The sequence below is a fragment of the Hippocampus comes genome, unplaced genomic scaffold, assembly GCF_001891065.2.
Source record: "Hippocampus comes isolate QL1 unplaced genomic scaffold, H_comes_QL1_v1.1 scaffold177, whole genome shotgun sequence".
Classification (NCBI taxonomy): Eukaryota; Metazoa; Chordata; class Actinopteri; order Syngnathiformes; family Syngnathidae; genus Hippocampus; species Hippocampus comes.
The window spans coordinates 2,138,136-2,153,168 of NW_017806158.1; the positions used below are offsets into that span (position 1 = coordinate 2,138,136).

The 15,033-nt window shown below is 40.3% G+C and overlaps 2 protein-coding genes across 2 annotated transcripts; both read right to left on the reverse strand.

The window, feature by feature from the left end:
- Positions 1–2,132: 2,132 nt before the first annotated feature.
- On the reverse strand, positions 2,133–9,253 carry frmd8 (FERM domain containing 8). Its single transcript, XM_019895200.1, has 11 exons — positions 8,881–9,253; positions 7,927–8,024; positions 7,678–7,845; positions 6,620–6,721; positions 6,284–6,342; positions 5,932–6,098; positions 4,439–4,651; positions 4,237–4,360; positions 3,990–4,139; positions 3,270–3,498; positions 2,133–3,177 (listed from the first exon to the last, which is right to left on the reverse strand). Exons 2-11 carry the CDS (start codon positions 8,015–8,017, stop codon positions 3,065–3,067), a joined length of 1,416 nt encoding a protein of 471 aa, XP_019750759.1. The 5' UTR covers positions 8,018–8,024; positions 8,881–9,253; the 3' UTR covers positions 2,133–3,064.
- A 1,530-nt stretch (positions 9,254–10,783) lies between these two features.
- On the reverse strand, positions 10,784–14,248 carry rom1a (retinal outer segment membrane protein 1a). Its single transcript, XM_019895222.1, has 5 exons — positions 14,096–14,248; positions 13,635–13,869; positions 12,512–12,942; positions 12,188–12,434; positions 10,784–12,082 (listed from the first exon to the last, which is right to left on the reverse strand). Exons 2-5 carry the CDS (start codon positions 13,782–13,784, stop codon positions 11,867–11,869), a joined length of 1,044 nt encoding a protein of 347 aa, XP_019750781.1. The 5' UTR covers positions 13,785–13,869; positions 14,096–14,248; the 3' UTR covers positions 10,784–11,866.
- Between the last annotated feature and the right edge of the window lie 785 nt (positions 14,249–15,033).

Sequence of the window (15,033 nt, forward strand, 5' to 3'; positions counted from 1 at the left end):
GTTTTTTTCGGCTAAAAACGCCTTACTATACATGGTCGTTTTTTTCGGCTAAAAACGCCTTCCTATACATGGTCGTTTTTTCGGCTAAAAACGCCTTTCGATACATGGTCATTTTTTTTTGGGCTAAAAACGCCTTACTACACATGGTCGTTTTTTGTGTTAAAAACGCCTTACGATACATGGTCGTTTTTTTCGGCTACAAACGCCATGCGATACATGGTTGTTTTTTTCAGCTAAAAACGCCGTACTATACATAGTCGTTTTTTTTGGCTAAAAACGCCTTACTATACATGGTCATTTTTTTCGGCTAAAAACGCCTTACTGTACATGTTCGTTTTTTTCGGATAAAAACGCCTAACTATACATGGTCGTTTTGGGGGGCTTCAAACGCCTTACTATACATGGTCGTTTTTGTCTGTTAAAAACGTCTTACTATACATGGTCGTTTTATTGGTTAAAAATTCCTTAGTCCACATGGTTGTTTTTGGGAGCTAAAAACGCCTCACTATACATGGTCGTTTTGGGGGGCTTCAAACGCCTTACTATACATGGTCGTTTTTGTCTGTTAAAAACGTCTTACTATACATGGTCGTTTTATTGGTTAAAAATTCCTTAGTCCACATGGTTGTTTTTGGGAGCTAAAAACGCCTCACTATACATGGTCGTTTTGGGGGGCTTCAAACGCCTTACTATACATGGTCGTTTTTTTCGGCTAAAAACGCCTTACTATACATGGTCATTTTTTTCGGCTAAAAACGCCTTACTGTACATGTTCGTTTTTTTCGGATAAAAACGCCTAACTATACATGGTCGTTTTGGGGGGCTTCAAACGCCTTACTATACATGGTCGTTTTTGTCTGTTAAAAACGTCTTACTATACATGGTCGTTTTATTGGTTAAAAATTCCTTAGTCCACATGGTTGTTTTTGGGAGCTAAAAACGCCTCACTATACATGGTCGTTTTTGTCTGCTAAATACTCCTTGCTATACATGGTCGTTTTATCGGTTAAAAACGCCTTACTATTCTTGGTCCTTTTTGGGGGCTAAAAACGCCTTACTATTAATGTTCGTTTTTGTCAGCTCAAAACTCCTTACTTTACATGGTCGTTTTTGGGCGCTAAAAAGGCCTTACTATAAATGGTCGTTTTTTTCTGCTAAAAACGGCTTCCTGTATATGGTCGTTTTTGTCATGGTAGTTTTATTGGTTAAAAACTCCTTACTCCACATGGTCGTTTTTGGGAGCGAAAAACACCTTTCTATACATGGTTGTTTTGTCTACTAAAAACTGACTATACAGGGTCATTTTATCGGTTAAAAACGCCTTGCTATACATGATTGTTTTTGTCGGCTAAAAATGCCTTACTATACATGTTCAAGTTATCGGTTAAAAACGCCTTACTATACATGGTCCTTTTTGGGGGCTAAAAACACCTTACTCTTCATGGTCATTTTTGTCGATACAAAACGCCTATGGTCGTTTTTATTAGCAAAAAATTGACCACAACTTCTCCTCAGCTGCTGTTTTTTTCGGCACCATTAAGTAGGACATTATCATTGCCAGCTTGTGTAGCTAAAAAAAATAAACAAAAACAAAAGACGACACTGGATGGTCATCTGAAAAAGTGTATTTAAATTGTGTATATATAATATATTCAGTGTTATTCAATAAAAGCCAGTAACTTATATCTTATTCTGAAGTGTGGCGTGGTCTCAACGACTTCTTACACTCACTCAGTATGAAGTGCAAATGTTGGGGAAAAAAAAAGGCTAATCATCAAAAGCAGAAGAAATGACTGGCTGAATGACTGACAGCAATTCCATGTCTTTCTACTGCCTACAGAGTAAAGTGAGTTAAATGTGGAAAATACTTTCGAAAGTACACAGTGCACCGGTCAGACAAAAGCCAAACTCCATTGACTGCTGCAGCACACGATAGCCATCTGAAGGAACAAACGGAACACAAAACATGAACGGCACTTCTGCAAGCTTCTGCAAAGTGACTGCCTAAGAGGAAACGCGTGACTCCAGTTTTGTGTACAACCCCTAACAAAGAAAATGTCTAAACAGTGCAGCCTTATCTTTCATGAAAACACGTATTGGAATGCCTAGTCTACAATGTGACATGCATAAAATTAGTAACAACACATTTAATTGTGACAGGTTGGATACACAACATATCAAACCTATACGAGCGTAGAAAAGTACAAATATGGAGTTGGTTGCCTCGAAATGACGGAACTTGATGTCTACTCCGTTTGATGCCCCTTTCGTGAGGTTTTGTTGTTTGCTGTGCTATGAAGTCAGTATTTCTTGGTCAGTTTAACATAAGGCACATGTAAAAGCCCAGTCCCATCAGCTTCTTACATTTTTTTTGCAATGAAAAGACACGATCAAGCAAATGTTATGTTTAAATGTTTAGTGAACTTGTACTTTTGCATTCTGAGAACGTCACCTGCTGTTGATTGCATCACATAGTGCCCAAGTCAGCAAACATTGATTGACCTGCCTTAGTCACAAAAAAAAAAAAAAGAATGAATCATTCCTATAGTTTTGTGTCCTAGCTGACCTTCTGGAACAAGGCACTGACAGCTTAAAACGAAGCAAACAAGAGACTTGAAAGGATGTTTCCCGAAATTTGTAAGGATAAGCGGTCATAATAGGCATAGCTGTGGTGGTAATGAGTTACTCAGGTTATCGAGGGTTGCAAAGGAAATCGAGGTAAGTCAGCTGTTCTACCGAAGAGAAGTTTTTGAATGTTGATCACGAGCACCGCAGAGCAGTCAAAAAGGTTCACGCGATAGTCACCAGTAGCAGTTATTTCAACGAGGCTTTTCTCCTTTGTATGTTAGGCTGTTGTCAGCACTTGTGATCCTTATCAAGTCACTTGGGTGTTCACATTAACATGTATGCAAAACATATACATCAGAAGATAAATATGGTCATCATAAGATCTCTCACTTGGTCCAGTGTTAGTGTGTTTTTGGGTCCATCTCCAGTCAAACGTCTTTTTAAATGGTCTGTTTTGGTCTTTGTGAGTAGGTGGCATTGCTGCAGGTGGAGAATCTTAACCCTGCTCTGAGCTCTCTGTCACTTGCACAGAAGAGTACATGGGCCCAGATGTCTGTCGCGTGAAAAAGGATGCAGCTCTTTTGGGCTTTAAGCATTTGATTTCTTTTCCTGGAGAGACAAAAAGAGAGAATAGACAAAAGTTGAATTAACTCTTCGGATGCTGACTCGTCTCTGCATTGTGATGGAGGAGGAAGACTCACCATTGTCAACATAGTTTATGGTGTTAAGCGAATGGACCCGGCTGCACACCACGCTGCTCTGCCGGCGCAACATCCCTCGCCGTCCCCCGCGTCCATGCTTGTCACCGTCATCTTTGCCAGAGGCTTGTTGTGACCGACTTGAATCACCATCTATTTCTGCTGCAGCTCCTCCCTCAGACACTGACCGAAGCTCCACGCAAAACTCGATGAAGCCACTCATGAGCTCTGCCTGACCAACAAATGTACAACATACAGTTCAGCGGAGCCTTCATTTTGTGTGGCCCATGAATGCATCACCTACACATGATGAAATCAAGACCTGACAGGAGGATGTAATAGAGGGATAATTATGCAACACCTCACCACGAACACACATTTTGAAAAAGAAAACAAAGCAAAAATGTGTAAAAGTGGTTAAAATCACTGCAGAATAGGTGAGTTTTAAGAAAAGAAATAAAGGGTTGGAGGTCAGTGCAGCTGTGTTACATCTGTGTATGCGCGCACACACACACACACACACACACACACACACACACACACACACACACACACACACACACACACGTTGGGTTTTTTTCATTTGTTTTTAAACTTGTGTCTGCTTGTGCTACGCCTGTGTTTGACATCAGTCAGTACGTTCAACACCGATTGAAGTCTGGACTCTGCCAGCCATGAAATAATGATGGACCTGCACAAAATTAATCAACATAACATACTTACTTGTTTGGAGTAAATTTTCAGCAACTTGTTAACTGGAGTACCATCTTCGTCGCCATCAAACTCAAGCCATAAGATGTGCGAGTCCCCTTCCTCCTCGGGGGAGCTGTGGTCCCAGGAAAGCTCATAGAAGCGCAGGCCGAGAAGCACATGCTGCAATGACATATATCCAAGAAGAGCAGTCAGTGTTACGGGTGGGAAATGGAAAGTGCCTTATGTATTTCAAAGCTGACAAACAAAGAGCACCCACTTTGTCCTTGACGTCCATCACATAAACTCCCTCCAGCGAGATACCGACTGCGACAGCTTTGCGTTTGACTCTCTGCAGGATTCCTTGGGCAGGTTTGTCAATCTCCCCATCAAAAAAAGCACACCTGTTTGAACAGTTCCTAAAGTTGTCAATTCTCTGAGATGTCACCATTTTTTTTTTTTTTAATGAAAGGATCTCTTACCCATAATAAGGAAGAGAGTGACATGTTCTCAGGTACTGATGTATAAGCTCTGAGTCTTGCTGACATTCTCCAGATATGTTGATCTTTCTGTACTCTTCCAAGAGACTTTGCTCCAACCCTGCCTGACGGCTTGACTTCCCTCTCAGCGTGGAGAACAAACCTCCACTCGCCATGGCCACATGTGCCGGTAGGAAAGAAGACAGCTTCTTCTCTCTGCGGGTGGATGAATTCAGGATCAATGATAGAACACTTATATTGCACTTAATTGAACGGTGTTTGTTTTCTTTTCTTCTTTCTCCCCATTATCTTGCTGCTGTGGACTGTAAATTTCCCCATTGTGGGACGAATAAAGGATATCTTATCTTATCTTATACTGTATTTGAATAAACAAACATTGCTCCAGGCACTCAGCCCCGGATATTTTCATATACAGTATAGTATTCCATTAATAACATACATAGATATAATTTTTTAGGCAAGTGCATCGCAGTACAGTCTTCTGAGTGTAGGGAGAATTGCATTATCCAGTGGGGAAGTGGAAAAACTACAGTTTTATTAACTATTTGTGACAAAAAAAAATAATTTACTCCTCACAAATATAAAATGAATACTATTTTAGCCTGTGTCGAGAGTTAAGTATTATTATCTTAAAAACACAAAATTATTCCAAAAATTCCCGTGTTAAAGTGATGTGTCAGGCCTCTAATATTTTAGTGCCTCAATCCCACCCTCAGAATGCATTACTGTAGGGAAAAAGATAATCCATTGATACTTGAAATCTGTAGAAAATAGTGGAATGATGCAGTGGTGACTGCACAAAAAGGCAAACCCTACTCCTCACACAAAAAGTGTTGGCCTTTTTCCAAAATGTCTGTGCATTTCCATCACGGGGCCCAAGGGAGTGTGCGCGCTCTGTAATTAGTTTTCATGAGCGGCCGACCGTCTGTCACCACTTATATAGCCATGACAAATTCCATGTGCATCATCATGTTAAAAAAAATACCATGTCTTATCACATGATCTTTCATCACAAAAATTACCTTTGTATATGCAGCGAGATCCAGCTGTACGAATAGAGTACAGGAAAAGGACGTGTTGTTTTTTGTTGTTTTTTTTTACAACAATACTTAACTATTTAAATTGAGATGTGTATCTGTGGCGATAAAGCAACGTCTCTGAAACATATGAATGCAGTCAATGAATAGGACAATTATCGCAAAGACTCTCAAATTTTGTGGACCTCAAATTGCTTTCACCCAGTGCGAGAGGCAAGTTGCAATTGATAATCAGATTTGGGACTCTTCAATTGGCTGGCCACTAGCACAGAGCGTACCCTAATCAGATGGATGAACATTATCTGCGTTGAGGGACAGGAGATTAGTCCATTCAAATGCAAGTGTGAGGTGGCATTTCTGAATCGTGACAAAAGACTCATTCATAGCAGAAAAGCCTGAAAACATCTGTTGACTGCTAATACCCCAGCCTTTACTTACCGTATAGCAGAGGTCAATTTCTGCCTTTCCAGGCCTGTCCCCTCATCAAGAGCAAGAGATAAGCCTCCAAGAGAGGCCCAGTGTTCAGGGTCACAGGGGTATCGTCCAGTGATGATATTGTGCTTGGCTTCTTCATATAAAAGTCGTAGCACTCCCTCATCTTCTATCTGAAGCACATGGTTGTGATTGATTGAACAGAAAGAGACATTAAAACTGAATCGTGTTGCTATTCACATTGATTTTAATACAAAAATAAAACACACACACACACACACACACACACACACACACACACACACACACACAAAGTCCATCCATCCATCCTTCACTGGGAATAAAGATCAAGAAGTACCTGCAGCTCTTTAAATTTAGGATAAAACACGTTCCGACGATACTGGAGGCAGGGCTCATCTGAAGAGTGAAAAGGGGAAATCCTTGAGTGCATGAAGGTGAGGTGATATTACTGAGTAAATTGGATAGACTTGTCATACTACTTTTACAAAGACTTAAAGTCACTTTTTATGTATCTATATTTGAATGTAAAAATTCTGAAACACATTCACACTATTATCCTTTTTCATTCTGAGCATGAAATCACATTTCAACATTAAAAATGTTGAAATGTGATTTCAGCATTTAACACAAGACTAAAAAAAAATAAATAAAGGCTTTGGGCCCAATATTTCACCTTGTGAAATGTCTTCCTCTGAGGCTTCCGTGAAGCGATACAGCAAGTCTTGCCACTGGCGACACACCTTGTACGGTTGGTGCCTTGCCTTTAACTGCAGCTCTGTTGAAGAAAACAAGAGGCACACAAGATAATCGGATACATTTGTATTTGTTAAGTTCCTGTGTGTAGGAAAATATAAAGCAGTTAAAATTACAAAAATTCTCAATTAGCATTTCATTTTCCCTCATATGATTCATAAGTTATAGTCTTTGTACAGCATGTAGGTATGTCTTCACAGTTCATACCCTATTCTGTCCAGACTCAACAGCTAACTTCAAAGAGGAAAACTTATAGTTTTGACTTTAAACACCTGCTGTGACACGAGTCTTGGAATTGTTGTCACACTTGGTTTGGAAAAATAATTCTTCAGATAAAATATTTTCTTTTTGTCACTTCTGTGCTACACTTCCGCAAAGGTGGCCCAGTAATTGCAAATAAGTTGTGTGTTCACAAAAAAAGTCATTCAAGTTAATGTTAAAAGCATGAGAACAGAACAATGAAAGTTGGACAAAGCCACATTTTAGTTTTTGTTTAATTTACAAGAACTCAGCTATTAGTGAGTCTCAAAATTCTGAATTCTTGTTCTTATTCTCACTTAAAAATGGTCGATTGGTTAGCATGTCGACCTCACAGTGCAGAGGCCGTGGGTTCGATTGTAGCTCCGGCCTCCCTGTGTTAAGTTTGTATGTTCTCCCCTGCCTGCGTAGCTTTTCTCCGAGTACTCCGGTTTCCTCCCAAATTCCAAAAACATGCATGGCAGGCTGATTGAACACTCAAAATTGTCCCTAGGTGCAAGTGTGAGCGCGGATGGTTGTTCATCCCTGTGTGCCCTGCGATTGGCTGGCAACCAGTTCAGTGTTACTGCCCGAAGACAGCTGGGATGAGGCTCCAGCATGCCCCAGAAAATGGATGGATGGATTAAAATAACATTGAAAAAAAGGCAAATGTTCTGTAAATAAAAAAAATTAAGGACAGAGCTGACAAGGATGTACGTCTGTACAGTATATTTTTGTTACCAAGGAGGGGAGAAGACAGCCAGAAGGCAAAGGCATCCTGTGCACACTCAGGAACATGAAGAGCCTCTCGAACAGAACGACCCAACTCCTGCACAGTAACATTGCCGAGCCCTTCTACTGATAAGTGTACCACGCTGTCACCAAACAGGTATATGAGCACATCTTGAGCTGCGAGGAAAACAGTTAAAATACATGTAAGATATATGTCCTGATGAGTATTTCACATGATGATTTATACATTGCACATACAGTGGGAGAGTGTAGCAGAAGAAGCTACACTTCCTCTTTGTGAGTGGTCATCTGACGACTCTGGGGGGAAGCTACACACATCTCCTTCCATCTCAAATCTGAAACACAAAGAGAGGTCTTGAGTTTCACTAAAAACCTGCGTGCATATCAGTGCATTATTTAAGACAGGGATTCTCAAACGTTCTGACTCAAGTCGACCCCCTTCCAGCAGAGAATTGTTTCGCCTCCCCGATAATACCAACGCTAATAAATGCCGCTCGATGGCGGCACATTACCGTAGTATTGTGCCGAGTATTAACAATCCCTGTGGCGGCTGGCTTGACTTCAATTTTTCGAGTGGAGGCTGGCCTGACCGCAGTAAAAAGCTTGATGTAGGCTATGACGATTAGTTGTGCGATGACGTTATTTCAAAACAGGGAAGCACCCTTTCCAGTTGATTAACTAACTTATATTTCTTTAACTGTCGACATGGAGACGTAAACAAACACCCCGGTTGAGCAATGATAACTTGTTGACGTGGATTTATCGTTTATTCTCAATGTGTCACTGTTCGTCTGCCCATCAACAAGGGATTCCACAGGACTTAGTTCATCGCCATAATGCTACCAGCTAACTTGTGCGAAGCGTTATTTAAGGCCGGCAACAATGGCTAGCGAGATAAACATTGGGAAACGAATTCTACCGAGTATGTCCATACACGGTCACACAATTGTTCCAAGGATGAAGCATTCAGACTCAAATCAATTTAAGGTTTCTAAACAAGGTGCCAAGAATGTACAAAACAATCTTTTCATGTTACTTCAATAACATTCACCCAGCTGGCAGGACTTAGACTTAAAAAGACAAACAAACAACAAAAAACAACATTAAAACTATTAGCGTTAATGATGTTAGCATGCCGCCTAAACTGTTAAGTGCTAGTGGAAGAGCAGTATTTCGTAGTGGTCGACCAACCTGTCAATTTGAGTGTAGTTGTTGCTCCACTCCTCTGTCGTCTGTGGGCATGAAGTAAGGTAGCTTAAATCATTAGACACTTTCGCATACCACTGATTTACTACCTCGCCGACAGCTCGTCTCAAACTAGCTTTCCGGACAAGCACGATTGTTACCGAGCGCTCGAGTGACGAACGAATCGTTTTTTTTCTGAACGGCTCACTACTGGGCGTGACAGCGCCGTTCAAAAGCCAAAAATCGTGTTCAAAACTGTATGTAACAGAACACGTTACAACATAACCCGAAATAAACGCATAGCGTGTGGTTTAACGGAATGATTCAAAAGTAGACTAAATTGATTCGGAAATGACGAATAGAAAATAGAGTCAGATTGCTTCCGGTAGGCAGTGGACATGACGTCATATATCACATGATCCTGACGTCGCTGCAGCTATAATTATGCAGTCAGATGAAGTAAACCGATATAGTCTTACAGTAAGACGGAGTCAAAGTGGAAATACGCACCGATATAGAATAAAAGAAATATAATACTGTACATCAAATTGTAACGTATACAATTTTTAATTTGTATATTTCGTATTTATCATACTCTGATTTCATTGACCACCTCGAAACCGGATAACACATATACTGTACTGTACATACAAAAAAGCTTATCAGAGCAAAAGGAGTGTGCAGTGTTGCACATCTTCAACTCGGGACCAGTGGGATCAGGGTCTTGCTCAAGAGCAACTTAATTGCTCATGTTGTAGGGATGCTGACTAACATCTTTCCAACAACTAGTTGCCATGAAACTTTTTTTTCGTCAGCAGGACTCAAACGGGTTCAAAAAATGTCCTTGTATCCCAGTGAGGGCCAAACATTTGTGAATGTTGAACTGTACGATACGCCCAGCTAATGCCTTCCCTTAATAATAATAATCATCATCATCATCATCATCATCATCATATTATCCGGGTAGATTGAAATTGACATAAAAAAATAGAGGACAAAATCTTGGATCTCTTTTGGAGATTGTAAACTGGAATTTGGTCAGTACAGACTCCCAAACATGTTTTATAAAAGCCTTTTTAATCAAATAGCTATCAATTGTCTCCAATTAATTACACCATAAAATGAAGTCAGAGAAGAAAAAAAATGACCTAACTCAAACGTTTAATGAATGACTGGTGAGTCTCCCAATACAGCAAATTTAGACTTTGTTATTCTCCATTAGGAAATACAACTCATTTTGATTTATTTCATTACAGCACAGTATTATTGTTACCTTTATTTACAATGTTATACGACAACACAATACAGTAAGAAGAATTAGTTCTGTAATGCAGTTACAATTTAAGACTGCAAGAGCAGCAGGTGTCGTATTAACAAATGAGATTAACAGGTCTAACAGAGGGGTCACGTTAGAAGACACTCTTAATGGCTTCCAATGCATTACTGAAGTAGTTTAATCTGTTTTTTTTTTAATCCCATTGTTCACCATTACAGGAGCCAGACATAATGCATGACATGTCTGATAGTTTTTAAAAAAGGAAATGAAATTGAAATACATTTGAATTATAACTATCAAAGTAACAGCTGGAATAAATGAGTTTACTGCACAGGTGTCAAAGCCAAGGCCCGGGGGCCAGATCTGGCCCGCCACATCATTTTATGTGGTCCGCGAAAGCAAATTTAGCATGTCAAGTTCCATGATGCTTGCTAAAGTCTGAACCAAAATTTCAAATTGTCATATGTAATCCACAATAACAGTCATTATTCTTGACTTCTGATTTTAAAATTAGTTATCCATCAATTTGTTGTGCGCTGTGTATGTAATATGTGGAGGTGATTAAACATTTATATGGTTTCCCAAAATTCATAACGGCCCTCCAAGGGAAACCGTAACTACAATGTGGCCCATGACACAAATGAGTTTGACAACCCTGGTCTACTGTATAGTAGGACATTCAAATTTTAATTCTTGAGCCCCCTCTGTTATTCTACTTTTCCCCACAAAAATACTTGAATCAGTACTTTTTTTTTGTAATGATGATTCCAAACCACTGTGCTATGGCACATCTAGTTATAAATAATGTATATTTATTCATCTATCCATATCAGAGACTTATAGCGACAGCCAGAATAATTAAATGCACGTCCGCTAGATGGCAAAAATGACCTGTGTATTATATTTATTATTATTACTATTATTACATTTTTGTAACATTTTTACTTGGTGGCATAATGTGTGTGCGGTGAGCCCTGTAGGCTCTGTAGGTGAGCATACTGTAGGCTTGGAGAAACTACAAGTATTTGTGGGAGTAGAGCAGAAGGGAATCACAAATATAATGATCAAAACTGACTACAGTGGTTGTGTGTGTGTGTGTGTGTGTGTTTTTGTAAATGCAAAGAAATACCATGTATATAAGAGACAAACATTCAATAGACACATTCTTACATAGTACTGTAATGTGTTGAGATATTTTGAGTTGTATTATTCATGTTTCAATTGGTGTAGTTGAAAAAAGGAGCAAAATACATGTTTCTTGTCTATATTCTGCTGCAAGGCATGCATTCAATAGAGAATACATAGATTCACTTTATACAATTTGGAGAGGAATGTGAAATATCTTGATGTACTTTAATTTGATGGTCCACTGCAAATACAAATTCTATCCCCCCCCACCCCCCCCAAACACATTTTCAAACTATAATATCATCTCCTTCTTAAAATAATGGGCAAAGTCATATTTTGACCACTCAAAATTGTTTGCCCTTAACATCTTTTCAGGATACTGACCATTTCCACTAAAACCTGCTAAACAAATCATTCTAATTGGTTCGATTTTTTTATGTTTCCTGAAAAAATAAAAACATGAATGAAATATAAATAAATAAATGACATAGGCAACTATTTTAGGAAGGAGACGATATTATTCAGGATTTTAATGTTTTTCATTCCCTTCGTAAAAAGTATATACACATGCGTGACCAACCCCGATGTTTAGGAGGAAGCTGGGGCTGTTGTGCCTGCAGGAGTGCCCTCCTGCACCTGGTTTTTCAGCAACAGAAACTTGAGAACAGGATCAAAGTACTCCATGAAGGTGTCCTTCAGTCCCTTCTCCAGTAAGTATCCTTCAGTCTCAATTTCTGTGTTCTCATTCCCTGCTACAGCCTCCATAGCGGTCTGCAGGAAGCGCAAACTCACCAGCACGGAACCCTGGGAATGAGGAGGCATCAGGAATAAAAATGATCCTTTTTGTGCATGACAACAATCAATCACCAACTCTGCACACTTTATTGTCAGGTATCTCTCTCGAAATACCTGCAAGAGGAAGACTGACAGTACTCCAGCCCCAATGGTGTTCATCAGGCCCATGTAGTAGTTGACCAGGGCCTCCCTGCAGCCCCGCAGGTAGATGTTGAGTTCCTCTGTTTCATACTCATAATTATAATGAGCGGAATTGTTGGTGAGGTGATACTGGATGCATGGTCGAGGAGAAGTGGGATTACAGCAACTGAATGGGACACCATCGACCAAATATCGGCCATCCACATTGCTTTTGACGCGCCTGGGAAAATGAATCGTTTGCTGATTATCCATTTCATCCATTGTGTAATGCATCTCACACACACACACATGACTTACACTTTCACTTCCTTGGAGTTGAAATCAAGGTAGCGGTTACTGATCCACTGGACCTCAAACCAGTCCTTGTGGTCGTTGTTTCCACAACACTGAAAGTCCATCTGCAAGCGATCGATGTTCTGTTTCTGGAAACAGCGTCCTGGGGTGTCTGTGTCTTTGTAGAAGCGGATGCCATTTCTCAGGCCCACCTTCAGAGAAGACTCCAGATTGCCTTTCATCGCATAGCTCATGATGACCGCTAGCAGCATGAGGACAGTGAAGAAACAAGAGACGGCAAAGTAGGGCTTCAAAAAGGTCTTCCAGCGAGGAAATCGGCCAGCGTCCAGGGCATCCTGACAGATCTTTGATGCAAAGTAGTTGATACCCAAGGAGGCCAGACCAACTATCATGAGGGTGTTGGGCACGATATGTATGTCTGCATTATCCATTACCTGTACGAGAGTCACATAAAATAGAATGAAATCATAGGACTCCAAAAGCCACCATACTCCAGTTTATAAATTCAAGACTGTTGAGCATAAATCAAACCAGAAAAAAAAATTTTTGGTCCATATTTCTGGTTTGAGTTAAATGTTTATTTGGAAGCTTCTACGTTTACAGTAGCTTGTGGATGTTTGTCAAATAAAGTCATCCTGTTAAAATTCATTACGTATGGGATGGTTTGCATATATTCAGCTGTTGTTGTGCATTTGAAATATATCAACGCAAAGTATGCTGTAATTAAAATACACGTGAAAAGACAAGAGAAAACCGATCCTGTTAAAGTTGAGGGATTAATGTGATTAAGATGATCAGGATATGGCTCATCAGATAATGAATAAGGATTCAAAGTGGGTCAATGGCCTCCACATTTGAAGGACAAGATTTTAATGTGACATTTAAATTAAGCTTGGTTGACATTTTACCCTTTTTTTTTTGTTACAATTCCTATATCAGGTCCAAAGCTTATCCCGGCCTGGCAAATTCTGATGCACGTGATATTTTGTCCAATGGACATAATAATATTAGCACTTCTACAAAAGCTCTAAGTACAAGTGTTTATGGTTTCCCGTGTTAAGTGCCGAAATGTCAAAAACGCAAATGCTTGTGCAACACTGTAAATCAGAAACAATAAATGGCCTACCTCTGCCCTTCTGCGTAGCTCTGCCTTGAGGATGCACCCAAGGGTGAAGGTGATGGCCCCAGCTACTGTGGCACACCAGGAGAGGAGCCACAGTCCCTGAGCCAGCTTTACCCTTTTCTGAAAGGGGAACTTCATCTTCATCACCACCATGGTTGCGGCGGAGGGCTCCGAGTCTCACCGGGGGGAGTAGGGGAAGGAGAACGGCAACAGCACACAGGGACGAGGCTGTTCTCGTCTGATTGGTTGAAAGCGTAAGAAAGCGGAAAACATTGAGATTCAAATCTGCAATTTGAAAACAGGTAACTACAACAGCAATGCAACTGATGTAAGAACAAACTACCGGTAAGATGGACCAGATACAAAAATAACAAAACATTTGTGTGAAATCTTTGAGGATCACGTTTCTAAAATGCTACATCTACATTACCACAATTTACAAGCATTAATGCATTCAACTTCACCTTAGTTGTTTCCCCAAAAGGTGCTGGAAAAAAAAGTCCACAAATAAGCAATCGACCACTGTGTAGCTCCCAGGGTGCCACACAGTGGATTTGGCAAACCTGAATGCTGGGAGCATCTTAATGCTAATGCCTGCCTATCCTATTAAACTGGTCAGGGAATCCAGGCTATTGTCTGCTCAGCATCCATCGTACTCAGAGGGCAGACAAAGTTGACAAAGTGGATTTGAGAACACAAAACACTGATGGATACAATGAGCCATTACGTGACAAAATGTGAATGCACACTGTACTGTACTGAAGAATGTAGCCTTGTAAAGGGCAAAGAACCATGCTCTGTAGTTAGTTACACCTGAGTTAAAATACATTCTACATGACTCACTATACGTGTGACTTTTCAAGAACTCTGTGATTTCATCGGCCAGTCAGTATAAATCACTACAAACCACATGGAACAATTTTTGGGGGGAATTCTTTCACACATTTGACCATTTTAAGACCCAATTGTGTCGTCGGGGAGAAAAAAAATAGAAAGACAACCAGCAGCATTCACAACCGTCAGACTTCCCTCCCGAGATCAGTTCATGTTTTAAAAGATCTCCCCTAAAGAAATTGTGTGACATTCCATGCTGCCTTCAGGGTGCAGCACTGCTATTACCATTTCAGGAACAAGAATTGACAGTCTCTGCATCATTGAACACCGGCAGAAGCCACCTATTTTTTTTAACCTATAGTATGTGGAACCTTCAATATGACTTCTGTGAAAACATTCGATAAAACAACACAACTGTTGCTATACGCAGACTTCGACACATTTCAGAATCTCCATTATGAATACCCGCTGCACCCGTGCGGGGTCAAGGGGGTGACGTATCTCAGCTGACGGTAGGAGACAGGTGGGGTTGTCCTTTTCAGCTCACCAGTCGATTAGAGCTGACACA